We start from the raw sequence: 27,184 nt of genomic DNA on the forward strand, positions 1-27,184 counted from the left end.
GAATGAAAGTAAGCTTCAGGATCAGACGGATGACACTGAGCTTCAAGATCAGACAAATGAAATTGAGCTTCAAGATCAAACAGATGAAAGTAAGCTTCAAGATCAAACATTCATCACTCAGCAAGTTCCAGTCTCAGACTCTGAAATGGCACTTTCCAGTATTCTGAAAGGATCACAGGAGCCCAACATGGTAAGGAGTTTTTAATCTATCAGATAATACAACTGTTTTCCTTCTCTATGCAGCTTCTTGCTAATTTAGAGTTCTGTACTAGCCAACCAGGAGTCTCCGGTATCAATGGAATAAGTAACAAATAGACTAGTATGAGATCATGAAAAATTTTACAACAGTGACCACACTAAAGGCATACTACACATAATGCAAATGTATATTTGTACCTCTTTTAGTGGGGGAAACACACACACACACCAGAATAGGAAGAAAGAAAAGCAGTCTAGCCAAAATATGTACTATGTTTTTTTTTTCTTTCTTTGTACTTAGGATCAAACCCAGGGCTTTGTGCATTGTAGGCAAGCACTACACCACTGAGCATGTTACACCCCCATCCCCACTGTCTTTTATATAAGCACAACACAATGGCCTTGTAACTCTTGGCTTTGATAGAGGTAGGAAGTATGACTCACTACAACCTAGGAGACAAAGGCATTAAAGAAATATGGTACCAGTAAAAACAAAACAAGCTAGATTTTTTTCTCTTTAAGTGCTTTTTATTTGTAATTTGTTATTTATTATTAATTAGAACAAGGTAGACTCTGAGAAAATTCAAATGAGGCCATATCAGATCAAAAAAGAAAATAAAATACTAAATTTTTAGCTGCTACTACTAAGAATGTAACTGTACACATTTTTTTCTAAGAGAAAAGAAACTTCTGAGCAGCAGGTGGGTGGCAAAATGAGCTGATTCCATTTACACTAACACAGTTCCAATCAGTCAGTATTTTTTAAAAGGTGGTTTACCTTAAATGTAAGGAAAATATTAGAGTCATTGTGATTGTATTTAATTCCACCTGGAATTTAGACAGTAATAACTTTTTATTCAACCCAGCCTAAATTTGTTGGATTAAAGATTACCTGTGTTTTGTAACAGATAAAACAGGGGCATTGTATTCTAAAAGTGTAAATTTCTATACCCTCACTTTTAGGAAGCAAAAAACAAAACAAAAAAACAGATCCTGTAGGGTTGTATAGTTTGTTAAAATTTCAGTCACCCTAGTAGATGGAATATTCTGACGCTCTCTCCAACAGGTGGTAGTAATAAACTTAAAGTAAATAAACTTAAAGTTAAATCTTGCAACTTTGCAAGATTTTTTACCACTCTTAGCTCACTGAATAATCCCCGTGGAGTAAAAGGCGGCACTATCCAAATGTCAAATGGAGAAGCAGAAAAGTGACTAAAGCCACATGGCTAAGGAGCAGGGATTACCAGAGGCAGTAACCTTTTAGTCTGGAAAGCTCAGACTCAGTTGAGATGGTGGAACAAAGAGGCAGAATCCATTCTGTTCTGCACATCAGTTTCTCTTCTGACTTAAAGTTTAGATAGGTCAAAGAAACAAAAAACACAAGGACACTTGAATTAACAGCAGAAGACTGTTAAAACATTTCTTAACTATATGTATTGAAAAGCTTTGAAATTTCTTAGGTTCCAATCAGTAACAGTAATGAAAAAGAAAAGAAAAAAAGTATCACTAATGAGAAATGGCAGGCAAAAGAAAATAACATAGGGCTGGGGATTTAGCTCAGTGGTTCCGCCACCTGCCTTGCAAGTGGAAGGACCTGAGTTTGATCCCTGCTACCAAAAAAGGAAATAAAGCTGGGTTCCTGCTTTAAAAAAAAAAAAAGAAAATAACATATATATATATATGAAAATAATATATAAAATTTGGCAAATAATAGCAGGTTAGATTTGCTTTAGGTAAGAGTTTTACCCACTTTCATAGTTTCATTGTTACTTCATGGCTCCTTGAGTTTTTAAAATAACTTTTGAAATAACTAAGAAAACTACTTGCATCTGGATTAATGTCTGAGGGATTAATGATTTGAAAACTTAACTTTTGGCACATATAATAAAAAAGTTGATTTATTCATTGAATACTGAGGTATTCTTGCGAAGTGATTTTAAGAATCAGGAATAGGGACAATGATAACATTGCACAGTGGTCATGAATCACAAGGACAACAAAGTGGCATTGAGCAAAAGTGAAAGAAGCAGTTGTCACAATATTGGGATAAGTAGGGCCAGAGGTTTAGCTCAGTGGTGCCAGTGCCTGCCTGCCTGGCAAGTGCAAGGTCCTGATCTCCTGTTTCGATCCCCAGTTCCAAAAAAAAAAATCGAGGTAAGTAGAAATGAATTAGATCTTGTATAGTGTGGAATGAGGGAGGCTCAGGAAAACTTGGCAGAATGGCCTTGCCCATTGGCACTGATGGAGGGCTGTGTTTGAGGCTCAGCCAGAGGGTGAACTGTATGTTCACACTATTTCCCCATCCAAGTGTTCTTCTTCCAATTATAAGACCTTTTTTATATACGCTGACCTTGCCCTCCTTCAAGTTGTCAGAAAAAGGGAGAATTTTTAGAAAACAAGTCTAGGCTGTCATTCTAGATGAGCATTCCATAGTTATACCAGTTATCTCAAAAACAGAAGTATGAGGGCTGGGGATTTAGCTCAGTGGTTTTGCTGCCTGCTGTGCAAGTGCAAGGACCCGAGTTTGATCCCCAGTACCAAAAAAAACCCCAGAAGTATGAAAATCTAGTAAAAATCTGATGTCAGTATTATACTAGATGTCTCCTTATAGCAACTTTGAAGAGGCCAAGTCCTGAGAAAGACTTGAGTTAAACATATTCTAATCCCAGAGATCTGATCTGAACAAAGTTGGCAAATGAAGTTGGTCAAGAATGAAGGGGGCCGGGGATTTAGCTCAGTGGTTCTGCCGCCTGCCTCGAAAGCACAAGGTCTCGAGTTTGATCCCCAGTACCAAAAAAAAAAAGAATGAAGGGAGATTATGCAGGATGGACTAGGTTTGAAGAAACTTTGTTTCTAACGGCCCATGGTAGGCATGACTACAGCAGGTGAGGAGAGAGAAGCATCCTCCTCTTTCCACTGAGAAGTGATGGTCTTTAGCTGTGTGTAGAAGAGAATGCCCTAAAGAGAACCAAAAAAAGAGAAAGTAAATTAGCATGTACTTCTGTGGGACATCAGCATGCTTCTGGGACTCTTGATTAGCTTTGAAAGGTAGTTCTGTGAGTACCATTCATATTCTTATTAATAGGTGCAACCAAAATCCAGTATGTAGCTCATGAGATCATCTTTCTGGCACTTAGTAAACAGTCAAACTCTAGTCACCATTAATATTCTAAAATTAAAACTTCTCAGCCAGGAACATCAAAAATGGAAAAAATTGAACAATGTAGTCTATTAAACTTGCAGATCATTTTATTTTAGAGCTGAATATCATGTATCCTGAAGTCAGCAGATTTTCTCAAATCCTGTGTCTTACTTTATTGACTGAAGTTTAAACTTGAGCCTTATGAGTGACACAACACTCACCTCATAGCAATGTTGTGAGAAAATAATATACCATATAAAATTATCCTACCAAGTAACTCCTATTCAACAGCTGTTAGCTTTTAGCTCCTTCCCGCGAATAGAAAGGGATAAAGGTGTGATATGTATTAGACCATTTTTGATAATTGTCAGTGATAATGAGCTCAATGGTGAAGCAGCAAACTCAAAATATCTTACAAATCTAAAGTAAGATGTTATATATACAAAGTCACTTCTAAATTACCTATGTATGGGTCAAAAAATATAGCATGTTTAATATTTCTCTCTGTGTCTGTGTCTGTCTGTCTTCTCCATATGTAATTTTTTGAGATGAAGTCTTACTGTGTTGCCCAGGCTAATCTCAAACTCCTAGGCTCAAGTGATCCTTCTGCTTCACCCTCCTGAACAGTTGGAACAACAAGCATGTACTACCGTGCCAGGCTTTACTTTTGTATTTTATTATGTAAGAACAATACTTTCTTATCTTCTTTCCAGAATGCAAAGTAGCAACTAAATAGTTACTAAACCTAAGGATTTAAGACTTCAAAATATGTTTTAAGTAATTTACCTCCAAGAATTATTATTTCTAATAATTCAGCCAAGATGAGGGTGGAAAGAAAAGCTATTTTAAACAAAGAAACATGCATCTTATCAGTATCAAGCTCAAATGGTCTGATTTACTCTTTTCATTTTAAGGTGGTGCAAAATGTACATTTGGTAGAAATTGTCCTTCAAATTTTATCTTTTCCCAGGTTAGCAATAAGCGATATGATAATACTCTTGTGGCAATAGACAGTGGCCACCCTCCCTCCCAGTCAGCCACAAGATCTTGAAGTCCTTAACAAGGGATAATCTACAGTGTACAGAGTCGAACTCAGGACCTTGCCCTTGCTAGGCAGGCATGGTGCCACTGAGCTAAATCCCCGGACCTAAATAGAATTTTAATGAGAAAAAAATCTGAAAATATACATTAAAGATATTTGGTTAATTTTTGTTTTCGTTTTCTTTTTTCTTTTTTTTTGGTACTGGGGATTGAACTCGGGACCTTGCGCTTGCAAAGCAGGCGGCAGAACCACTGAGCTAAATCCCTGGCCCTCGGTTAATTTTTTTAAGCTAAGAAGCAAGTAGGTCAAGCACCAAGGTGTGTAACATTTGTGGCTGACACAAGTTAGTAAAAGAGTTTCCGGTGAAATGAATGATATATTATAAAAATAGGTTAGGTATATTAAATACATTTCAACCTATGATACTTTAAATTTATGATGGGTTGATTAGGACATAACCCATCATAGGTCAAAGAACATCTGTAGTAAGTCTTGCAAGGGCTGTGACTAATACACAAAATAGATAATCAGTCACCAAGTCACTTAGGTGTTGACTTAACCCCTTGGTTACATTATCATATCCATTATGCAATCCCATTAATAATTTATTAAACCTATAAAAGGGGAGGCCTTTGTCCAAAATATTCATTTATTTTTTGGTACCTGGGGTGGAACTCAGGACCTTGTACTTGCTAGGCAGGTGCAGTGCCACTGAGCTACATTCCTGGCCCCAAAATACGTACATTTTTTTTTTTTTTGGTACCGGGCATCAAACTCGGGTCCTTATGCTTGTGAGGCAAGTGGTGGAACCACTGAGCTAAATCACCAGCCCAATATGTAATTTATTAATCAAGGTTCCAAAATGGTTTTATGTCTTTTGGACTACAAAGAACTCCTATGGTTGTATGTCTTTTGGACTACAAAGAACTCCAAATGCTTGGCTGGCCTGCTGCGTGCCAGGTACTATAGATAGGTAACATGCTGGGTGTGGTAGTGCACACCTGTAATTCCAGCTATCTGGAAAGCTTAGGCAGGAGGATCTCAATTTCAAGCCCAACCTAGATTACTTCGTGACTAAGTGAGAACCTGTTTCAAAAAAAAAAGAAAAGAAAAAAGATTTCTTCTTACTTACAATGTGAGATAAAGGCTTTTTTTTTTTTTTTTTTTTTGGTACCAGGGATCCAACTGGGGCCCTTGTGCCTGCAAAGCAGGCAGTGAAACCACTGAGCTAAATCCCCAGCCCTAAGGCTTTTTTAATTGAAAAAAATTTGAACTGATAACAAAAACAAAAATAACATATTAATATAGTATCATAATTCTTGATGCATGTATACATTGATAATGTTTAAATCTGGTTAAATATAATGATTTTTCCCAAATATTTACCATTTCTTTATGGTGAAAACTTTCAAAATCCTTTCTTTTAGTATAGTACATTACTATAGTACATTACTTTCACCAGTAGTCACACTGCTATGTAGTAACACAGCAGAACTTGCTCCTAGCTAACAGTAACTTAGCACCTGTGCTGATCAACATTTCCCCATGTCTCCCCCTACTCACTACTCTCCTCTAGTATCCACCATTTCACTCTCAACTTCTATAAGATCTGCTTAAATTCCACATATGAGTGAGATCATGTGCTACTTGTTCTTTCTGGGCTTGTATTTCATTTAACATAATAATCTCATGAGGCTGCTTGACATGGCTTAAAGGTTCCTACAGTGGCTTGGCTTCTGCCTAACTAACCTCACCTGTTCTTAGTCTCCTTACTGACTCCTCTGGCTCATTTCTTTTTGTTTTTTGGGTTTTTTTGGTACCAGGGATCGGACTTGGGTCCTTGTGCTTGCGCAGCAGGCAGTGAAACCACTGAGCTAAATCCCCGGCCCGCTCCGGCTCATTTCTGCTGTCTAACATGCCATGCCTGTTCCTGCCATAGGACATGAACCTGCTGACCCATGTGGTGATGGTTCAATCCTCATAGGCATATGAAATATATTCTCCTTTTACAGATAAAGAAACTTGAGGCCTAGAAGAGGGTATATCCCAAGTCACACAGCTCATAACTGACTGAGTTGAGATTTGAACCAAGCAGTCTAGTTCCAGATCTGCATGCTTTTTCTTGTTCAGTGCTATACTCATAATGCCCAGAATAGTGTTTGGTACAAAGAAGGTATTCAATAAATTTTTTTCTTTTTGTGGTGTTGGAGATTAAATCTAGGACCTCATGCATATTAGGCAAATACTCTGCCACTGAGCTATAGCCCCAGCCCATTAAAATTTTCATTTTATATTTTGGTTTTATTTATTTCACTTTAGCAGTATTGCTACATCCCCAGACCTTTTTATTATTTTTGAGACAGGATCTCGATAAATTATTATAGTTGCCCAGGTTGGGCTCAAACATGTGCTCCTCCTGGGACTGCTGGGATTACAAGTATGCTGTTACACCCAGCTCAATAAAGTTTTTTGTAAACACCCAAATGTGGTGGCACACAATTGTAATCCCAGTGCTCTGGGAGGCTGAGGGAGGAGGATCACATGTTTGAGCTCAACCTGGGCAAGTTAGCAAAACCCTATCTCAAAATAAAAAAATAAAAGGCTGGGGATTTAGCTCAGAGGCACCACGCCTGCCTCTCAAGTGCAAGGTCCTGAGTTCGATCCCTGGTACCCCAAAAAAAATAAAAAATAAAAAAAAGGATGGGAATGTAGCTCATTGTAGAGGCTCTGGCTTCAATTTCCAGTACTGGCCCCCCCCAAAAAGTTTTTGTAAACAAATAACTATCCCAGGTGAAGTATATGCAATGGGATCACATGGAGCACACATGCAGCATCAAGGAAGGAGTGGTAGTGGCCATAGGGGTTTTCTGGAGGAGTCTGTTCTTTAAGCCTAGAGAGAGGTCAGAGATGGGGAGCAGAGTTTCAGACAGGGGAAATGGCACATACAAAAGCTTGGAATTCCGGGTACTCTTTCCTCAAACTGTTTGGGCAAAATTTTGTTAATTTTTAAATCTTTTCTAGGGAACTTTCTGAGAGATACAATGGAACAACATATGAGCCCACAGAAGCTGCTGACAAGCCCTTCTTTGCAGAATCCTTGCTCCTGAATATGTTCAAGAAATTTTCTTAAAGAGAAAAATATTTAACTCAAATTACCTGTTTGCCATAGAAATTGGTGTCTCCTCTAAAGGAAGCTCGAGAGCCAGTAAATGAGAACATTGGCAAAGGCACTGGGATGGGGACGTTGACTCCCACCTAAAGCAGAACAAATCCATATCAAATCCCAAGCAAAGGACTCAAACTATGGATTCTCCATTTAGAAGCACAAAGACAACAGAAAGACTAATCTTTTTTTTTTTTTAAGAACTTTATGTTTTGGGTGGTTTTTTTTTGGTACCAGGGATCAAACCTTCCACTTGTGAGGCAGACAGCAGAACCACTGAGCTAAATCCCTGGCCCGTTTTGTTTTCTTTTTTTGAGAGACCCATCTAAAGTAGATACCTTCCATCCCACAAACTTTTACTCCTGAGGAAGAAATAGACCATGGGGGAAAATTAAAGGGGCAATCTTTAAACAAGCTGCAGTGACCGATCACTGCTTACTGTCTCTCAGAAATACTAAAGAGCTAGAAGAATTTTCAAAACTTCTGTTCACAGACCTGTCCGACATCCACCAGGTGGGAATATTTCCGAGCAGTGGCTCCATTGGTGGTGAAGATGGCGGTTCCATTTCCATAAGGGTTGTTGTTTATAATCTTAATGGCTTCATCCAATGTTTCTGTCTCCAAGACCACAAGAACTGGACCAAAAATCTCCTCTTTGTAACAGGTCATATTTGGCTGCCGGGAGTGATGTGTCCAGAAAGAAGTCAGCTTTTTGGATTTTGAGTATTTTATACTTAATTGGTACTTTTACTACCCAGCTGTCTACATGGACAGCTTTCATGTTTGCAATCTACTTTCATTTTAAATCACTATTTAAAATAGTCCTCTCAGTCTGTTCCATATTCTGAGCTACCAACATGTAATAATTTGAAATTCCTTTTAATTATAACCACACTCTCAGTTTTAGTTCCCACGAAACATCACTGGCCTCCCATACCTGGACAACCACTTCCATACAATTCTTACCAAAAAGTTCATTTTTTATAAATCAAACATAAATACACCAGGAGAATTTCTTTGTTTATAGAAGCCCTGTGCTGAAGTTCTCATTCATTTCTTTGCTTCCCAAGTAAGTCTGAACATTTTTACTTTGGTATTTGGTCACACTTAAACAGTCAAAACATCCTTCGGTACTCCTTCTAGTCAGCTGTGTTGCTGATCAGTAGATTTTTTCCTTTATGATTCTATGGCAAGAGTTCAATCCCGATTATTCATGATTATAGTTGGATATGTGAATTTCAAAAAAAAGCCTCCTAGTCTCAATTTAGTGGTGAATATTAGCTGAGAGACTTTCAGAGTTTTGATAAATAAAAATTGACCAATGAATTCTTTTTCTTTTGTCATTTTCTTGTGAAGATACAGCTAAATTTTGGGCACAGAATAGGTCTTCAGTAAATACTGGAGCCAGGTGTAGTGTTGCACCTGTAATCCCAGCTGCCTGGTGGCTGATGCAGGATTGAGTTTGAGACCAGCCTGGGCAACTTAGCAAGACCCAGTCTCAAAATAAAAATAATGATAAAAAGGGCTGGGAATATAGCTCAGTACTCCCTGGGTTCATTCCCCAGTACAGGGGAAAAAACTGGTGGTAGATATATTGATTGAGATACTGAAATAGCTGAGTTGGAGAGCGAGAGAGGGAGAACTAAACAACCAGAGTAATGTAAGACAGTGGTTGACAAACTACTGCCTATAGGCCAAATGTGGCTGCTGCCCGTTTTTGTACAGTACACAAGCTAGAATGATTTCTACATTTTGAAGTAGCTGACAAAAATATCAAAAAGAATTATTTCAGAATGTAAAAGTACATGAATCTTTTTTTTTTTTGTACCGGGGATTGAACTCGGCTCCTTGCGCTTTTGAGACAGATGGCATAACCACTGAGCTAAATCCCCGGCCCAAAAGTACATGAAATTCAAATGTATGTCCATAAATAAAGTTTTATTAGAGCACAGCCACATAATGTTTATGGCTGATTTCTCAGGACACATTAGAGTTGAGTAGTTTTGACAGAGACTGTCTCTGCAATGATAGAGATATGGAAGTGTGCTGAATACTGGTGTAGGGCAGAGCTCTGGCTGGGAGTCAGAAGGGGAGAGTTAATCAGACTCCACATAAAATAACCGCAATTCTGATGAGGGCTGCAACTTTAATAATGAAATGCCTTCATTTATAAATTAGAAGGATGAGATTCCGTAGCTTCTAAGGTGCCTTCAGCGCTCGTATTTGTGAAATAAGAGTTGTTCACCTTGACTTTTGAGATGATGGTTGGTCCAACAAAGTTACCATTTTCATAGCCTTTCACTTTAATATTTCGCCCATCCAGGAGGATGGAAGCTCCCTCCTTCGGTCCACTATCAATCAGATTACAGACTCGCTCTTTGGCCTGGGGGGTGATCAGAGGGCCAAGATCAGCTCCAGGCTGGTCTCCTACAAAACAACATACAAGTGCTAAGGTCTTTATTAACATAAATTATGGCTGCTAATCAGAGATGAACCCAAATGACAGGTAACAGTATAAAGAGAGACAATGATAAGAGTAGACATGATTGTTCTCCACTGGCCAAGGACAATGCTAAAACCAAGAGCTTCATACCACAGATGCAGAATCAAAAGTTGCTAGGCAGATGATTGATTACCTGCATTGACCTGCAGTTTTTTGGCACGTTCCACCAGCTCTGGCAGCCACTTCCTTGCTTCTCCCACGAGGATTGCTGTTGAAAGAGCCATGCAGCGCTGACCAGCAGCTCCAAATGCTGCCCCAACAAGCTGGTTCAGGGTATTTTCCTTATTGGCATCTGGCATGACTACCCCATGGTTTTTGGCTCCCTAAAGAAATACAGAAAGTGCATGGGCTTCCCTGACCAAATACAATTAAGCTAAGAAATCAAAGAGCCTGAAATTTCAAGTGATAACTTAAGCAAAGGACTAGAGAAATAATTTCTCATTTTGAGGATGAAAAAATTATGTTTAATATTGTCACTGCTAACAGGAAGATTGAGCAGGTCTCCACATTACTTTTTCTCCACTTTCCAGTTGATAAGCTGATATGAATGTATGTATTAATTTTTTTCATTTTTTTGAGACAGGGTCTTGCTGTGTAGTTCAGACTGGCCTTGAGCTCACTATGTAGCCCAGGCTGGCCTTGAACTCATGACAATCCTCCTGCCTCAGCCTCCTGAGTGCTGAGATTATAGGTGTGCACTGCTATACCCAGTGATATGTATTTATTTAGATCAAAAGTATTACCAAAGAAGGGAGGAAATAAAAAGAAAGCCCCAATAACATTCAAACCAATAGGTTAAACATTACATTCAGCAACTGAGGAAAATACCCTTTTTTCCCCTAAGTTAGGAAGGAATTTGTTGTCTACGTGGGTTTCCAATTAAATGAAGAACAGTATAAACAAAGAGCTGCCAGTAATAGTAAAGCCAGTAACCATCTGAGAGTCAAAACAGAAGGCAGATCTCCTGATACATAACTTCTAGAAAGAGGTTCCCAAATTGGCTTGTTTCTATATAATACAGCTACATGTATGTCTTTTCTATGTAGCATTGTCAAGTTTCCACATAAGAATTCAGTTGACTGCATGGATAGATACCATGTCTGTTACTTAATCCCATTATGCATGTTGAACACAGAATATATTTAATAAACAGTGAATTAGGAAGGGTTTACATCAAATTAGATGAAACACATTCCAGCATGAAAAGTTTCTAAGTCTGTGCATAGGTGGCTATCCCCTGTACAATAGGAAGTGAGGAGGATTAGAGAAGGATGAGCTGGACATGGAGGTACACGCCTATAATTCCAGCACTCTGGGAGGGGTAATTTAGCAAGACCCTATCTCAAAAAAATTTTTAAAGACTGGGGATTGAGTTCAGCGCAAAGGCCCTGGGTTCAATACTGGAGTGGGGAGAGGGAGGGCAAGATGATTGCAACAGGACTTTGTTTGTTTGGTACAGGGGATGGAACTCAGGCCCTTGCACTTGCCAGGCAGGCATGGTGCTGCTGAGCTAAATCCCCAGCCCTGCAACAGGACTTTATATTGAGTATCAAAGAGTCTCAGCCTGGCATGGTGGCCCATGCCTGCAATTCCAGCTACTTGGAAGGCTGAGGAAGGAGGATCTCAAGTCCAACGCTGGCCAGTACAACTAACTTACCAAGCAAGACCCTGATTCAAAATAAAAAATAAAAGTAACAAGGGGTGAGGATGTAGTTCAGTGATGCCTGGCATGCATGTGTGAGGCCCTGGGTTAAATCCCTAGTATCACAAAATAAATTAATTAATTAAAACAATTGCTCAACATTCAGCAAGGAACTAGAAAAAGAACAGTAAAAGTAAACCATACCCACATATCATATAGGGATATTTGGCTTTTTCCAGTGCCTTAAAATAGACTGATCCTATCTTTGACATTAGTAGTTAGGGGCCCGGGGATTTAGCTCAGTGGTTCTGCCACCTGCCTTGCAAGCTCAAGGACCCGAGTTCAATGCCCGGTACAAAAAAAAACAACAAAACGAAACAAGACATTAGTAGTTAGGATATTCCTTAAAAGAAGGAAAGATTAAGGGCTGGAAGTATGGTATAAAGGAAATAATAGAACTAGAATTCGGCTGTTACTACTGAAGCCCAAAGAATTTGAATGATATTCTTAAGGAGGAATGTGCCCTTTATCACCAAGATTAGTTGTATATGATAGAGGGTGATCACTGTGACAGAGTAAAACTCACAAACTTCATGGCTAAGGAGAAGACATTCAGGATAAAATATAATTAAGAAACACTGGCATTAGAGAGGAATGAGCAGCCCCTCTGCTGAAGGGCTGTCCCTAGGTCATTTAAATATATATAACAAAGTTTGGGAGAAAAGGGAATAAGAAGTCACCATATTGGCTTGAACCCTCTTCCCATGTCTTGACCCTCTCTCGAAGATGTACTCTCCTGCCTGGTTGGATCCCACAAAGCTGATTGCTTTGATGTCCGGATGATCACAAATAAAATTGACAGCTTTAAGAAGAAAATAAATGATTACTACAAAGAACAAATAGCCACAGTCTTCTCAAGATGGCAAATTTTTCCCTTTGCCACTGCTATGAATCAAGTTTTCATACATTTGTTTTTCTATATTGGATTCCCATTATGAAGTTTCTTTGTATTTATTTCTCTTAAATTCTTTAAATTACAAATTCTATTTAACCTCTTCCTTTGTTTTTCTCATTATTTCAGAATTTCCACTTCAAGTCTAACTCTGAAGTTAGTGAACCACTATTTTCCTTTCAATAACAGCCTTTCAGTATATGACCCTTTTTGTCCTTTAAGAATGTGAAACATCCTCAACTGTCTCTATATAGTGAGACCCTCAGTAGGGTCCTCCTATGAGAAGTGACAGGGCATAGGGCTGGGGATGTAGCTCAGTGGTGCTGTGCCTGTCTGGCAAGCATAAGGTCCTCCATTTGATCCCCAGTAAAGAAGTGAAAGGGAAGGCCCAGGGATGTAGCTCAATGGTGCTGTGCCTGCCCTGGTACCAAGAAAAAAGAAGTGATAGGGCATAGTATTTTAGTATATGTGCTGCTGAAGTGAGCATGATAGGGCATAGTATTGAAAAGCAAACACCAATCAGTCTCCCTGGGTAACACATTTTGATAGTTTCTAGCAGTATGACTTTTGGGCAAATTACTTAATTTCATTATGCTTCAATTTTCTCATCTTTAAAATGGAAAAAAAAATAGTACTGACAAATGATTGTTACAAAGATTAAATGGGGAGGGAAAAATATGTATATATTTCTTTCTTTATTAAGTTATTTACTTGATGCTGGGGATCAAACCCAGGGCCTTGTGCATGCTCAGTTAAGTGTGTGTTCTATCACTGAGCTACACCCCCAACCATGTGTATTAGAAGAACTAAGAACAGTGCCTGAATCACAGAGGCACTATTTAAGTATTAGTTATTATAAGACTTAGGCCCTCAATTTCCCTAATGTCTACAGATCCTTTCAATTAAATATCCTTGTCAATTCCCTCAACATTCAAACAAAACTTTTCTCTTTACTCTTTTTTTTTTTTGTTTGTTTGTTTTGTTTTTTTTTTTGGTACCGGGGATTGAACTCAGGACCTTGTGCTTGCAAAGCAGGCAGCGGAACCCCTGAGCTAAATCCCTGGCCCTTTTCACTTCACTCTTATTTCTGTCTGGTCCTAATCCATATCTCTGGTGACCCTGTGTGCAGTGAGAGGCAAGAAGCACTGGTCCTCTCCAGTTAGTCACATGAGCACACACAGATAATAAAATAGTCAACACACATTACCTTCAAACATGGACATTACTATTAGTAACACCTTTCCTTCCTAGTTTTCTCATTGTAAAGCACCCAATTACCACCCCTCACCTTGGATTTTAGGTAGCCAGACTAAGTAAGTAGCCACATGCAGAAGGGCAGTTACCTTCATGTTTTCCGTGGATGATGTTCAATGTTCCATCAGGGGCACCAGAATCCTGGATCAACTTAGCAAGCAGCATACTTGCTCCAGGGACTCGCTCTGATGGTTTCATTAGGAAAGTATTTCCACAAACCATGGCCATGGGAAACATCCAAAGGGGTATCATGGCAGGAAAATTAAATGGAGCAATGCCTGCACACACCCCCAGAGGCAGACGGTAGGAATAAAGGTCCATGTCTTTGGTGATGGACGGCATGGTCTCTCCCAGCATGAGGGATGTCACACTGCAGGCATGCTCAACCACCTCTGGAACACAGGAGAAAAAGTCAGACCACCAGCTCTCTGTCCTGAGCACTACCTTAGCTCTGTCATGCTCCATTCATCCTGTAGCAGAGGGAGCGGCTTGGGCCAAAGATAGGGTGAAACAATGACTTGTCCTTCCATGTGAAGAGGTTGTATAGAATGAGTTTGTCGACCAGGGGTGGTGGCTCATATGTAATCCCAGCATTATGGGAGGCTGATGGAGGAGGACCACAAGTTTGAGCCCAGCTTGAGCAACTTAATGACTTAGTGAGACCCTGTCTCAAAATAAAAAATTTTAAAAAGGGCTGAGATGTACCTCACTGTGAAGGCCCTGGGTTCAATTCCCAGTACTGAAAAAAAGACTTGGTACGGGAAAAAGACAGTGACATGTATATACCTACTGGACAATCATTTGAAAAAACAAAGAATGAAATAAATCATTCTCAATGGTACCTGAAAAGTACTGCAATTTTTTTTTGGTACCGGGGATCGAACTCAGGACCTTGTGCTTGTGAGGCAGGCGTGGTGCCACTGAGCTAAATCCCCAGCCCTCTGGTATTGCAATTTTTAAAGTAAGTATTAAAAAGGTTATCATAGAGCAAGGTGTCATGGCACTTGCCTGTAATCCTAGCACCCTGGGAAGCTGAAGCAGGAGGATCACAAGTGCAAGATTAGTCTGGGCAATTTAGTGAGACTCTGTCCCAAAATAAAAAGGACTGGGGATGTAGCTCAATGGTACAGCACCCCTGGATTTGATCCCTAGTACTGCACTGGGAAAAAAAAAAAAGGATATCATGAGCTAGCAAAATCTACATAAAGAAGCAACCTCCCCATTCTGGGATCTTTGCCTCTCATTTTGTTTTTTCCCAAAACTCCCATGACAGGCTGCCAGCTTACGAAGGCCTCGAAATACATCTCCTTCAGCATCAGCTAGGGTCTTCCCTTGTTCCATTGTGATTAACCTGGCAATTTCTTTCTAGAGAGAAAACACACAAATAGAAAATAATGCAGGGATAATCCTTCCTTCCCTCTCTCCCTCCCTTCCTTCTTCATCTTCCTTTTCTCCTCTGTCTCATGTCTTCCTCTCCCCTTCCACTCTTTCTCCTTCCCTCCTTCTTTTCTTTTTTAGTTATCTTTTTGGTACTGGGGATTGAACCAGGGCCTTGTACATGCTCAGCATATACTCTATCACCAAGCTACATCCCTAGCCCCTATGTTACTCCATTTAATTCTGTTAGCCAAGGAAGCACAAAACTGTAGGCGAGAACTAGGATGAGAGCTGTGTTCAATGTGTCTCTGTTGTGGAGTTAGGTAGGGTAGTTGATAAGGTCTCTGGAGGAGTGACCGACTCTCCCTAGGCAACAATGTGGAAACTGATACCTTTTAGATTTCTTACCAAGTTTTCTTTAATAAGTTGTTGATAGCGGAGCAGGACCTGCTGCCGGCTTAACACTGAGGTGTCTGCCCATGCAGGAAAAGCACGCTTGCAGGAAGCAATGGCCGCATCCATTTCAGCTTTGGTAGACTCAGGGACCCGACCAATGACCTCATTGGTGGCCTGTTGGGAAAAAGAAGCCATCACACCATGGCAATGCTGCCCTCTCTGTGTTCTGTCTGGTCATTGTGGCAGTACTACATTCTTTATGATATATACCTGGGTCCTCACCTTCCACCATGTCCCCAAGACTCTAGGCTACTCAGTTTTAAGTTTTAAAGCTTTGCTTACTGGGTTGTGGATGTCAATCCATTTGTCACTTTTGGATTCAACAAATTTCCCATCAATGAAGAGTTTTACAGTTGGCTGGAAAAAAAAAGAAACCAAAAGTTTATATTAATTTGTTGTTTTGCTTTCCTCTTTCCTTTTCACAAAGAAGAGGGAATTCAGGCTGACAACTGAGTCTTTTAGTCTCTAAAAAAGTTATCATTAGGGCTGGGTATGGTGGCGCAGGCTTGGAATCTCAGCTACTCTGGGGGCTCAGGGCAGAGGACAGAAAGTTTGAGCCCAGCTGGGCAACTAAGTGAGTAAAAATGAAAAAAAGGCTGGGGATGTAGCTCAGTGCTAGAGTGCAGGCCTATGTGCCTAGTATGCATGAGGCCCTGGGTTCAAGTGCCAGTACTGAAAACAACAATAAAAACGTTACCAGTAAGGAAGAGATACACAATCTCCACACAATACTGTATTCTTGTCTACAATGCATACTAAAGTAAGGCAGCACCTCTCAATAAAGTGACCTCTCTGAGACTGGCAAATTCTCTGCTACTCACCCAGTAGACGTCATGAGTAGACTTGAATTACTTGTGAAGTCTTTTTTATTCCCAGTACTGGGGATTGAACCCAAGGTTTCTGCTCTGAGCTACATCCCCAGCCTTTTTTATTTTTGGAGACAGGATCTCACTAAGTTGCCCAGGCGGGACTCGAACTTGTGATCCTCTCACCTTAACCTCCCTCTGCTGGGATATAGGCAAATGACAACATGCCCAGAGTCCCTGTGAAGCTTACATTAAAAAAGCAGAAGAAAGGGCCAGGGATTTAGCACAAGGTCCTGAGTTAGACCCCCTGTACCAAAAAAAAAAAAAAAAGCAGACACTCTGTGTTAACACAGATTAGCCATTGATTTGTTGGTCCCATTGACTTTCTGTCACATGACCACATGTCTTATCTTTTTTTTTTTGGACGGGGATAGGATCGAACTCAGGACCTTGCAGTTGCAAAGCAGGCGGCGGAACCACTGAGCTAAATCCCTGGCCCCACATGTCTTATCTTTTATGACTGAAAGATTTTAAAAATATTTCTATCCAGGTGTTTTCTGGGGGTTTTTTGTTTTTGTTGTTTTGTTTTCTTGTTCATTTGTTTGTTTTTGAAGTAGCTCACTTTCACTAAATTTTCAAAGAGGTCTGTCTGAATGTGTTTTTTGTTTTTATAACAGATTATCAGAGACTGGGTAATTTATAAAGGAAAGTATCTTATTTATCTCAAGAGTTCTAGAGGCTAGAAGTCTAAGGTAAGGTAGCTGTATCTGGCAAGGGCTTTGTGTTGCATCATAATGTAGCAAAAGGTAGAAGGGCCCTGTTATGGCTTGTGTCTAGATGTCCTCCCAAAGCCTCATGCAGTGGTAGGTGGGGCTTTTTCTTAGGTGGCTCAATCTAGAGTGTGTGATTGATTCATGATACAATGCTAGCTAGGCTCAAGGGTACTAGGATTAAAAGTATGAGTGCTACCTGCCCTAAGTAGTCTGGATAAGATAAAAGGGGCAAAAAGATGCTGTTAAAGTCTCTTGATGTTTTGCTACTGTCTGTCGCCATGAACTGTTCCCCCTCTGCCACCCTGCCGTGGAGCCAGCTGATTATGGACTCAAAGCTCTACAAACTGTGAGCCAAATTAACCCTTTCCCCTTTAACTTTGGGTGTCTGGTATTTTGTCTCAGCAAAGGCCCATAAGCAAGAAAGTCATTGGGCCGGGGATTTAGCTCAGTGGTTTCGCCGCCTGCTGCACAAGCACAAGGACCCGAGTTCGATCCCCGGTACCAAAAAAAAAAAAAAGCAAGAAAGTCATTAATCCCTCTTAACAACCTCATAACCTCTTAAAAGTGCCACCACTCAGTACAACCATAATGGCAATCATATTTCAACATGAACTTCAAAGGAGACAAACTATGTATAGCAGAGAAATTATAGTGGGGCCTGGGAACCAAAAACTGTGAAGGATTACTGTGTGACAGGTGTGCACACTTCTGTATGGAAAAGGTTTTGAGCAGCATCCCTTGTTTAGGTACTGCAGATCACTGGTAGGCAGATGGTCAGGAACAACAACTCAAAAGGTTGTGTAGAAGACACAACCAAACCTCTAGAAGAAGCTGGCTGTGGTGGTATGTGCTTATAGTTCTAGCTACTCAGGGGGCTGGAACTTCTCAGGATGGTCTTGAGCCCAGGAATTCAAGACCAGCCAGTGCAATACAGCAAGACTGTTGAAAAAAAGTCTAAATTTCTAGAGGCCATAGAAATGTTTGTATTTTTAATGTAGTAAGTAAAAAAGAAAAAAAACTATATAAAAAGTAATTTTATATTATTGAAAAACTGAAGTCATCTAAATGTTACATTAAGAAATTAATTCAGGTTACATGTGCTTATTATGCAGCCATTAAAAAAAAAAATATATATATATATTTACAGCTGAGTGCAGTGGCACACGCCTGTAATCCCAGCTACTTGGGAGGCTAAGGCAGGAGGATTGTAAGCTCAGTGCCAGCCTCAGCAACTGAGTCAGACCGTTTCAAAATAAAAAGGGATGGGGATATAACTCAATATTAGAGTATCCCTGGGTTCAATCTCCAATACTGTTATAAAACAAAACAAAACAAACACAAACCAATGGTTACAACATAAGAGGGTGATGGATAATGTTCTTTATCTTGATTGTGATATTTTTTGTTTTGATGATGATGATGTTAAAACTGATCAAATTATGCATTTTAAATATGTACAGATTATTTTATGTCAAATTTATTTCAATAAGGTACAGGTTCCTTTTGTAAAAGAAATTGCCATGGGTACCTTTTGGGAAAAAATTGTGTGGTATAGGAAGTATCTGATAGACATAATATTAAAATCAAAACATAATTTCACACATAGTCTGATTACAATAATATAAAGAAAAGAAGATAGCCCAAAACTAACTGATTCTTTCTCAAAAGTAAAGCTTTAGTGCTGAGTATACTCACCACTGAAGAAGAGAAGGAGGATGCTGGATACCAGACAGAGTTTACCTTGGAAGAAACCTGTGAGATAAAATAATGATTTGATAAATGAGAGCAGAAAATTACTAAAATTTAGCAAATGGCTACTCTAAGCTCAACATTATTCTAGCTACTGTGGATATATGGAAAAGAACTTGGGTGTTCTAAAGGGCCATATAGACATTTTTAAAAGGTATGAAATGATGAGACACAGAAAACTGAGGGAAAAATAAAATAATTGTGTCCAGTTAAGTTTCTAGGACAGTCTTCATTTAAAAAATTTTCTTGGTCATATCATATTTTCCTCATTTTTGGCCTAGAAAGTATAATCATCATAAATCTAACAATATGAGAATACTTAATATGATACCTAAGCATTAAAGACAGTATATAATCACTATAATAAAACATAAATAACACAGTACATAATCACTGGAAGTATAAATAGTACTTAATCAAATGTGAGTATAGTACACATATACAAATATAATTGAATACCAATGTTCATAGCAGCTTTATTTGGAATAGCACAAAACTTAGAAATGACCCAATGTCCACGACTACATGGGTGAGGAAGGAAAGAGATGTGTATATTCAGACATGGAATACTACTTAATAGTAAAAAGGAATGAAATGATACATACAACATAAGTAATTCTAATTATGGCAAGTGAAAGAAGCTAGGCATAAAGAGGGCACACTAGATAGTTTCATTTATATAAAACTAGAAAATAAAAACTAATTTGTAGTATCAGAAGGCAGGGATGATGGGGAATATGGTAAAGAGGGTTAAGAAAAAAACTTTTTGGGTGATGGAAATGGGTGGTATAGGTAGTATCTGATAGGATAAAATCAGAGAATGGGGGAAGAAGGGTCAGTTACAATAACATGCCTCTTGAACTACAACTCTGAAAAACAGTTTGTATATATGTTGTAGAAGCAGATTTAAGAAACATTCAAGGCTGGGCCAGGGATTTAGCTCAGTGGTTTTGCTGCCTGCTGTGCAAGCGCAAAGACCCAAGTTCGATCCCCGGTACCAAAAAAAAAAAAAGAAAGAAAAGAAAGAAACATTCAAGGCTAATCAAAGTGAGCAAACTGAAACTCAAGACTGAGATGTTAAATAAAGCTGGAATTTGATCATTTACAATCTCGTCTGAAGAGAGACTAGTATTAACCAAAGCACAAGAATGTGTGTGCACCTGTAGTACTCCCCAGTGTAAAGGGTGCTGGTCCTTTGAGTCAGCAGACAATCCTTGTGTCTAGTCTGCTTCCTCTCCCATTTCCCACAAAAACTAATCAAACCATCAACACTCTCCTGAAGTCTACCAAGCCTTGTTTATAGCCATGTTCCCAAAACCAATGCTGTACCTGGTACATAGTAGGTGTTCAATAAAAGGAAGGTCCACTGCTGTCTGCCTTCCACTTTAGACTATGTTAGAAGCTCCTTTTTTGTAACCCCACAGCAGCTGACATTTCCCCAGTGAGGTTTATTTCTTGGTGTTACAATTGCCTAGGTTAACTGTTTTTTTGTTTTTTGTTTTTTGGTACCGGGGATTCAACTCGGGTCCTTGAGCTTGCGCAGCAGGCAACAAAACCACTGAGCTAAATCCCCGGCCCGCCTAGGTTAACTGTTATCCCAAAAGACTAAGTTCCAGGAGGGCAGGCACTGCATCTGTTTTGTTTACCTGCTTTACAGTTATTGCGATCAAGATTGTCCAGGTATGGAAAGTAACTAGCATGCAGTTGGTGTTCATTAAATATTATATTATATATACTTATTTGCTTTTACTCTTTGCTATTTAAAAACTTAATAATTCTCTTAAAAATTTCAACTCTATTACTTCTCTCACGTTTTCTTTTATTTTTCTTTCTTGGTACCGGGGATTGAACTTGGGACCTTGCACTTGCAAGGCAGGCGCCAGAACCACTGAGCTAAATCCCTGGCCCTCACTTTGTTTCTCCTACTTCAGAGAAAACAGCAACAATAGGATGAGGGATGAGGACTTCTTTTTTTTTTTTTGAGGCCAGGTCTCGCTATGTAGTGCAGGCTGGCCTTGAACTCACTATGAACCCCAGGCTGTTCTAGAACTCATGGCAATCCTCCTGCCTCAGCCTCCCAAGTGCTGGGATTACAGGCGTATGCTACCATGCCAAGTTTACTTTGTTTTTTGGATATGGTCTCATTACGTAGTCCAAGCTGGCCTCTCAAACTTGCTATGTTTGCCCAGGCTGCCCTTGATCCTCCTGCCTCAGCCTCCCAAGTGCTGGGATTACAGGCATGCACCTAAATACCTAATGAAGTTTAACTTCTTCAACTTATTAGCAAGCCTGCAAAAGTGACCTCCAGCCCACCTGCACCTGATGGAGGTGGCCAGCAAACTCCCTGAGGGCAAAGTAAAGGGACACAGGTGTGCACAATGTCTATAGACTAAAGAAATCTAAAGCTAATCTCTGCCCTTGTGCTCTAAAGTCAACTTTTTCTATCTCAAGACAATTCCATCAATTATCCTATCCTGTACCTTAAACTTCTATCCAATTGCTGCTTTATAAGCATATTACACTAAAATAAAATCCTGAGTGTGGTGGTGCACGCCTGTTATCCCAGCACTCAGGAGGCTTAGGCAGGAGGATTGCTGTGAGTTCAAGGCCAGCCTGGGCTACACAGCAAGACTCTGTCTAAAAAAAAAAAAAAATATATATATATATATATATATATATATATATATATATATATATATCCTCTTCCTCAAATCTGAGTCCCATAGTCTTTTTTTTTTGGTACCCAGGATCGATGGAACTCAGGACCTCACACTTGCCAGACAGGCACTGTGCCACTGAGCTACATTCCTGACCCTGAGTCCCCTACTCTTAACCATTCTCTTCCTAAAAAGGCCCTATTAATTATCTTTACTTCATCATCTCCCACTCATAACTTCATGAGTACCCTGTTTACCCTGTGGCTTTGTACATCAGCAATATTTAACTTTCTTTTGACTTTTACAGGGGCTCAGTTAAGAGTTTGGACTTGGACTTTTCAACAATGCTGAAACTGTTAGAACTTTGGCAACTCTTAGAGACAGACTAAAAACCTTCTGCATAAAGGCGTGTGCATGAGTCTTTTCTGGGGCCAGGGGCAGAACTTCATGGTCTGTTATCTAGACGTCCCCTGAAAGCCTCCTGTCCTCACAGGTGGGGCCTTTAGGAGGTGATTGGGCCACAGGGGGAAGGCCTGGAAGGGTTTCTCTCCCTCTCCAGCTCCTCCCTCACCCTCTCTGCTTCCTGGCTGCCATTCCAGGAAGGCTTTTTTGTTTGTTTGTTTGTTACCGTGGATTAAACTTGGGACCTTCCACTTGCCAGGCAGGCAGTGGCACCACTGAGCTAAATCCCTGGCCCAAAGATTTTTTTTTAATTAATTTTTTTTTTTTTTTTTTTTTTTTGGTATCGAGGATAGAACTCAGGGCCTTATGTTTTTGAGGCAGGTGGCAGAACCAGTAGGAAGGCTCTTTTCCTGTACCATGCCCTCCTGCGTTGGAGCCAGCTGAATATGGACCGAAATCTGTACAAACCTCTCCTTCTCTGAGTTGTGGGGGTGGGATATTTTGTTCCAGCAGCAAGAAATGTGACTAAGACAACCGTGACTCCCTATACCCGCGGAGTCTTCTTAGTCCTCCCCGGACTGGATCTCTGAGCAGAGGTGACTTGGCTAATTGCCTCCTCCCTGAACCCCCTCTGCACTGTTTTCTGGGATGCCCTGGGATCCCTTCTCTTTCTTTGGCCATTCCTCTGCCTCTTTTCCTGGTTCATCCTCTTCTACCTGGCCATTCATTCTTTGAATTCCTCAAGGATTGGTTCTAGTAGATGTTTTCTTTTCAATCTTCATATACTCCTTGGGTGATTTTTATTAACTCCTATCTATGGCTTAATTATCTAGATCCTCATGATGCCCAAATCTGAAGTTCTTAGAATTTTCTTCTTCAGGCAGTAGCCATATAACTGTCCTCACCACGTCTCTATTTAAGCACATGTTGGAAAATTGGAACCACATTATCCTCCACCAATCTGCTCTGCTTCCTCCAGCCCACCTATTAGGTCAATGGGGCTTATAGTGAATGGGGTCACTCTTTACCTAGTTGCCCAAGAAGAATCTGGAATGTTACCTCGTTTCCTTCCTCTCTTTCCTCGGTGAGTCAAGCAAGCCCTGGGAATCTGTTTTCCTAGAAGTCTTTGGAGCATACCAACCCTTTGCCACTACTTCACTCTATCACATTTTAGTCTGTCACCTGGATTTCAATAATGACTTCCTAACAGGGTTCCCAGCTCCAATCTTAAGCTTTCTGAATGTAGTTTCCATTCGACAGTTAGAGGGTCTAAAACACAAATCTGGTCAGATCACACCCTTGTTCAAAACCCTCCAATGGGTTTGAGGATGTAGTTCAGTGATATTTGCCAAGTATGTACAAGGGCTTGTTAGGCTTCTTCCCTGGGACCACAAAACAAAACAACCTTCAGTGCCTTTCCACTTCCCTTGATGTTGATTGGAAGACTCTATATATTATTTTTGCTTCTTTAGTTTCTCTCTCTCTCTTTTTTTTTGGCACTGGGGTTTGAACCTAGGGATGCTGTTCCACTGAGCTACATTTCAGTCCTTTGTATTTTGCTAAGTTGCCTAGTCTGGGCTTGAACTTGTGATCCTCCTACCTCTGCCTCCCTGAGAAGCTGGGATTGCAGGTGTGCACCACTATGCCTAGGTGCTCCTCTAGTTCCATAGCTTCTACTTTCCTTCTTGCTCTCTGCTGCAGCCATTTGGAACATGTTTTGTGTTCTTTGCCCTTGCACATGTTGATCCCTCTTGCCTGGCACTGTTTCTTCCATTTGCCTATCTCCTCTACTTTAGGTCTCCACTTGGCCATCATTTACTCTGAGAAGTCTCACTGTGCAGTTCCTAAAGAAGCTGAATTCCTCCATTCCTCATCTCACATGGAATAACTGTATTGAATTGTCTTTCCCTTTAGATTGCCAGACCACTGTGTCCTCAGCTCCCAGCATGGTTCCTAGAATAGAGTAAGCACCCATCTGCAGAATGAAAGAATGAGTAGTTTCCAAGCAACCATGTGATACTAATTTTGCTTCACATACTGTCTTGTAGGATAGTAGAGGCACTGATCAACCAATTTGAGCATTCTAGATCACTTAAGTTGTATGTGCGTGCGTGCCTGTTACTGGGGATTACATCTGGGGCCTTTGCACTGAGCCACATCCCCAGTCCTTTAAAAATATTTTTTATTTTGAGATAAGTTCTCACTGTGCTCCCCAGGCTGGTACATGTCTATAATCCCAGTAATTGGGAGGATGTAGATTAGTGGTAGAACATCCCTGGGATCTATCCCCAGTACTCTCTAAAAAAAGAGGTGGAGCTGGGATAAAAATAAATCTAAGTATGATTGTGAAGCTTGTAGTCTTTGTACCACATTATTGAGGTAAGTCAGTGAGTCTCTTTAAGACTAGTTTTCCTAATTCTGAATGGAAATGATAATATCACAAGGAACAGAGAGATTTTAGATATAGCCTTGATAATATGATAAGCTACATACTTAAAACATGAACTTGCAACCATTATAAATCATTTTTCTTTTTAATTTAATTTTTTCAGTACTGGGGATTGAACCCAAGGAGTGCTGAGCTATATTTTCAGCCCTTTTAATTTTATTTTAAGACAGGGTCCTGCTAAGTTTCCCAGGAGGGCCTTAAACTTGCAATCCTCCTCCCTCAGCCTCCCAGAGTACCACCACACCCCATCTAGAGAGTCTTTTTATTAGTTCTCTAATATTCATGACTACCAGAATTTAGAGTTTTGTTTTGTTGTTGTTTGTTCTTTTTTTTGAGACAAGATCTTGCTATGTTATCCAGGCTGGTGTCAAACTCCTGGTGTCAAGCAACCCTCTTACCTCCCACATAGCTAGGGCTGCAGAGCCAGAGCCATTACACCTGGCTCAGACTATCAAAGTTTCATGTTATAACAACTCCTAGTTGGCTAAGGATTATTATTTCTGGTCTTTTCCAAGTCAGTTAGGTTTCTTCAAATGAATAAAAAAATACTGTCTCTTGAAGGACCCTAGTTAGCAAGCCAGACTCCATATTGCTGCTTGACCCACATGCCTGCCCTTTAGATGAACTCAGAAGGAGGAAGCTTAAAAACCTCCTCCCCTTAGAAAGTCTCTTTAGAAATAACAATTAATCAACTATTGTTTTACAAATGTTCTAACAGCAGGACGTTCCCCTTCTGTACCTTTTACTTGCTTTACTATCCCATAGGGGGGCCTAGAAACTGTTGGCCTCAAAGGTGTATAAAACATGTTTGCCAACCCCCAGTCAAGGCTCGAGTCCGATGCTCAGCTCGGGTCCCGGCCGGTAATAAACTCCTGTGTGGATTTAATATCGGTCTCTGGTTGGTTCTCTCTCACTGGGTGTAACATCTCTAAAATAAAATACATAGGAAGAGAGATGTTCCTCCTTGGTACAAAGGACAAAATACCTCCTTAAGATTCTCAGTCTTACTGTGATGGGAGTACAGGCAAAGGAAAAAAGCTAATTTCAATAAAAGATTTCCAAGAAGAGCTAATAGTGGAAAACAGGATGGAAACTGTTTTCCTGCTACTAAAAAAAGATGCTAGAAGGGGCCAGGGATTTAGCTCAGTGGTTCTGCCGCCTGAAGACCCGAGTTCAATCCCTGGTAACCCCCCCCCCCAAAAAAAAAGATGGTAGAAAAGAAGCGGATCACTGCAAGAAATGAGTGAAGTCAAACCGATCTAACCCCTCCCACTCATTCCCCACCCTCTCATTAAACTGCATATTCAAACATGAACCTTGGCTGACTCTGCCAAGAATCTTAAAACTGCATACATTTCTGCAGTAGAACACACTGAAATCTGATAAATAATGATACTACCTAAAAGCATAACAATACAGACGATCCCAGGCCGGATGAAATAAGATCAATGCTTGCAGGTTTGAGTATCTTGCCAGAAGCAAACCTTGCCTCATGGTCTGTCTTTGCTAGGCTGTAAGAAACAGGGGAAAGGCTATGCACAGAGCTGGGGACCACAGGCCTCAGGGATGCAGTTTCTATAGCTCTACTACTTTTCCTTAGGCTGGCTTCAGAGCGAACTCAGAGTGGAGAGTGTGTTGGTCCTTAAAGAGCTGTCTCGGGGGTAAGAGCTTAGAACTTCTGGTCTTCCTCACCTCTCATTTTCTATTACCTGTTTTGGAAAGATGTTTAGTCCTTTGAACTATATGAAATATAGTAGTAGATTAACAACGTGCCTTTTATTTACCTCCAATGTAAACACTGTAACTTCATTGAAAGTTTAAATTTCTTGGCAAGAAAGTCCAAAACTTGTGGAAATACAAAGAGCAAAACAGGTGGGAAAAACAGCCTGCCAAAGGGCTGCCTTTGGTGAAAACCTACTGTAGGCTTCTAGGAGATTCAAAGTTCAACTACTGAGCCTCGCCCCTAGCCCCCTGCACGCATCCTCCCCCTTCATTTCGAATTAAGAACAGAGAAGATGGCGTGTGTGTGTGTGTGTGTGTGTGTGTGTGTGTGTGTGTGTGTCTCGCTCCCAGCAGGGGAAAGAAGTCTAAGACAGGTGACCAGAAAAGGGCGTTTCTGGGGAGAGGGAAGTGACTGGTGCAGAGGTGAAAGGGAAAGACGGTGGTCGGACCGAGGTGACAGCAAGCAAGCAGAGACCCAAAAGGACTGGAGAAGAGTGGGCCAGAACCCGAAAAGAGGAGGCTCAGGACTGGAAGGGCATAGGGCCAGGTGCGACAGTCCAGGGCTGCGTCCAAGGCGAGGGACCGTAGGAAGTGAGAGAGTGGGACAGGGACGCAGGGTCGGGTGGGCCCAGAAGGGGTTGGCCCAAAAGTCGATCCTGCTGGAGCATGGCTCAGACAGCGTGCGGAAAGGATCCATTCCTAGCTTCGGAGCCACCCTCACTCGCCTGTAGAATCCGCGCCCGCACCGCTGCTGCCTTCACCACCGCCGCCATGGCTCTCGGCCGCCTCTCCTCGGCTCCCTGCACCTCCGCTGCCAGTGCAGCCCGAGCTCCAAGCCTCGCCCTCCATCCTGCCGGGCCTCATTGGGGAAAAGAACCATCTTCTCTAGCCAATCAC

The 27,184-nt window shown here is 40.6% G+C and overlaps 2 protein-coding genes across 3 annotated transcripts in view; one reads left to right on the forward strand and one right to left on the reverse strand.

The window, feature by feature from the left end:
• Bbof1 (basal body orientation factor 1) overlaps window positions 1–8,871 on the forward strand; it is a 49,523-nt gene extending 40,652 nt beyond the window's left edge. Inside the window, 2 exon segments of the mRNA XM_004837216.3 lie at window positions 1–190; window positions 7,404–8,871. Of these exon segments, the coding sequence (XP_004837273.1) occupies window positions 1–190; window positions 7,404–7,415 (202 nt within the window). The 3' untranslated portion in view covers window positions 7,416–8,871.
• Window positions 189–27,163, reverse strand: Aldh6a1 (aldehyde dehydrogenase 6 family member A1). 2 transcript variants are annotated; one of them, XM_004837217.4, is made up of 12 exons: window positions 27,013–27,163; window positions 19,004–19,060; window positions 16,012–16,086; window positions 15,682–15,843; window positions 15,183–15,261; window positions 13,986–14,288; window positions 12,431–12,552; window positions 10,182–10,371; window positions 9,791–9,972; window positions 8,041–8,220; window positions 7,539–7,637; window positions 189–3,156 (listed from the first exon to the last, which is right to left on the reverse strand). In XM_004837217.4, the coding sequence occupies exons 1-12, from the start codon at window positions 27,058–27,060 to the stop codon at window positions 3,052–3,054; spliced, it is 1,602 nt and encodes a 533-aa protein (XP_004837274.1). In that variant the 5' UTR covers window positions 27,061–27,163; the 3' UTR covers window positions 189–3,051. The 2 variants fall into 2 exon arrangements, with proteins under 2 accessions (XP_004837274.1, XP_087051211.1); XM_087195085.1 differs by lacking the exon at window positions 189–3,156 and adding an exon at window positions 4,216–7,272.
• Window positions 27,164–27,184: the final 21 nt, after the last annotated feature.

Source organism: Heterocephalus glaber, unplaced genomic scaffold (genome assembly GCF_053883595.1).
Source record: "Heterocephalus glaber isolate CG9 unplaced genomic scaffold, H.glaber_assembly_v1.0 deba00001608, whole genome shotgun sequence".
Classification (NCBI taxonomy): Eukaryota; Metazoa; Chordata; class Mammalia; order Rodentia; family Bathyergidae; genus Heterocephalus; species Heterocephalus glaber.

Bases quoted from the DNA above. Each gene is read 5' to 3' on its own strand.
- Aldh6a1 (XM_004837217.4), bottom strand. From the start codon at position 27,060: ATGGCGGCGGTGGTGAAGGCAGCAGCGGTGCGGGCGCGGATTCTACAG. The intron at 8,221-9,790 runs GTGAACAACTCT...CACTCCCGGCAG, and splicing joins CCATCATCTCAAAAGTCAAG to CCAAATATGACCTGTTACAA. The intron at 7,638-8,040 runs GTCTGTGAACAG...GTTCTGCTTTAG, and splicing joins ACCTGGTGGATGTCGGACAG to GTGGGAGTCAACGTCCCCAT.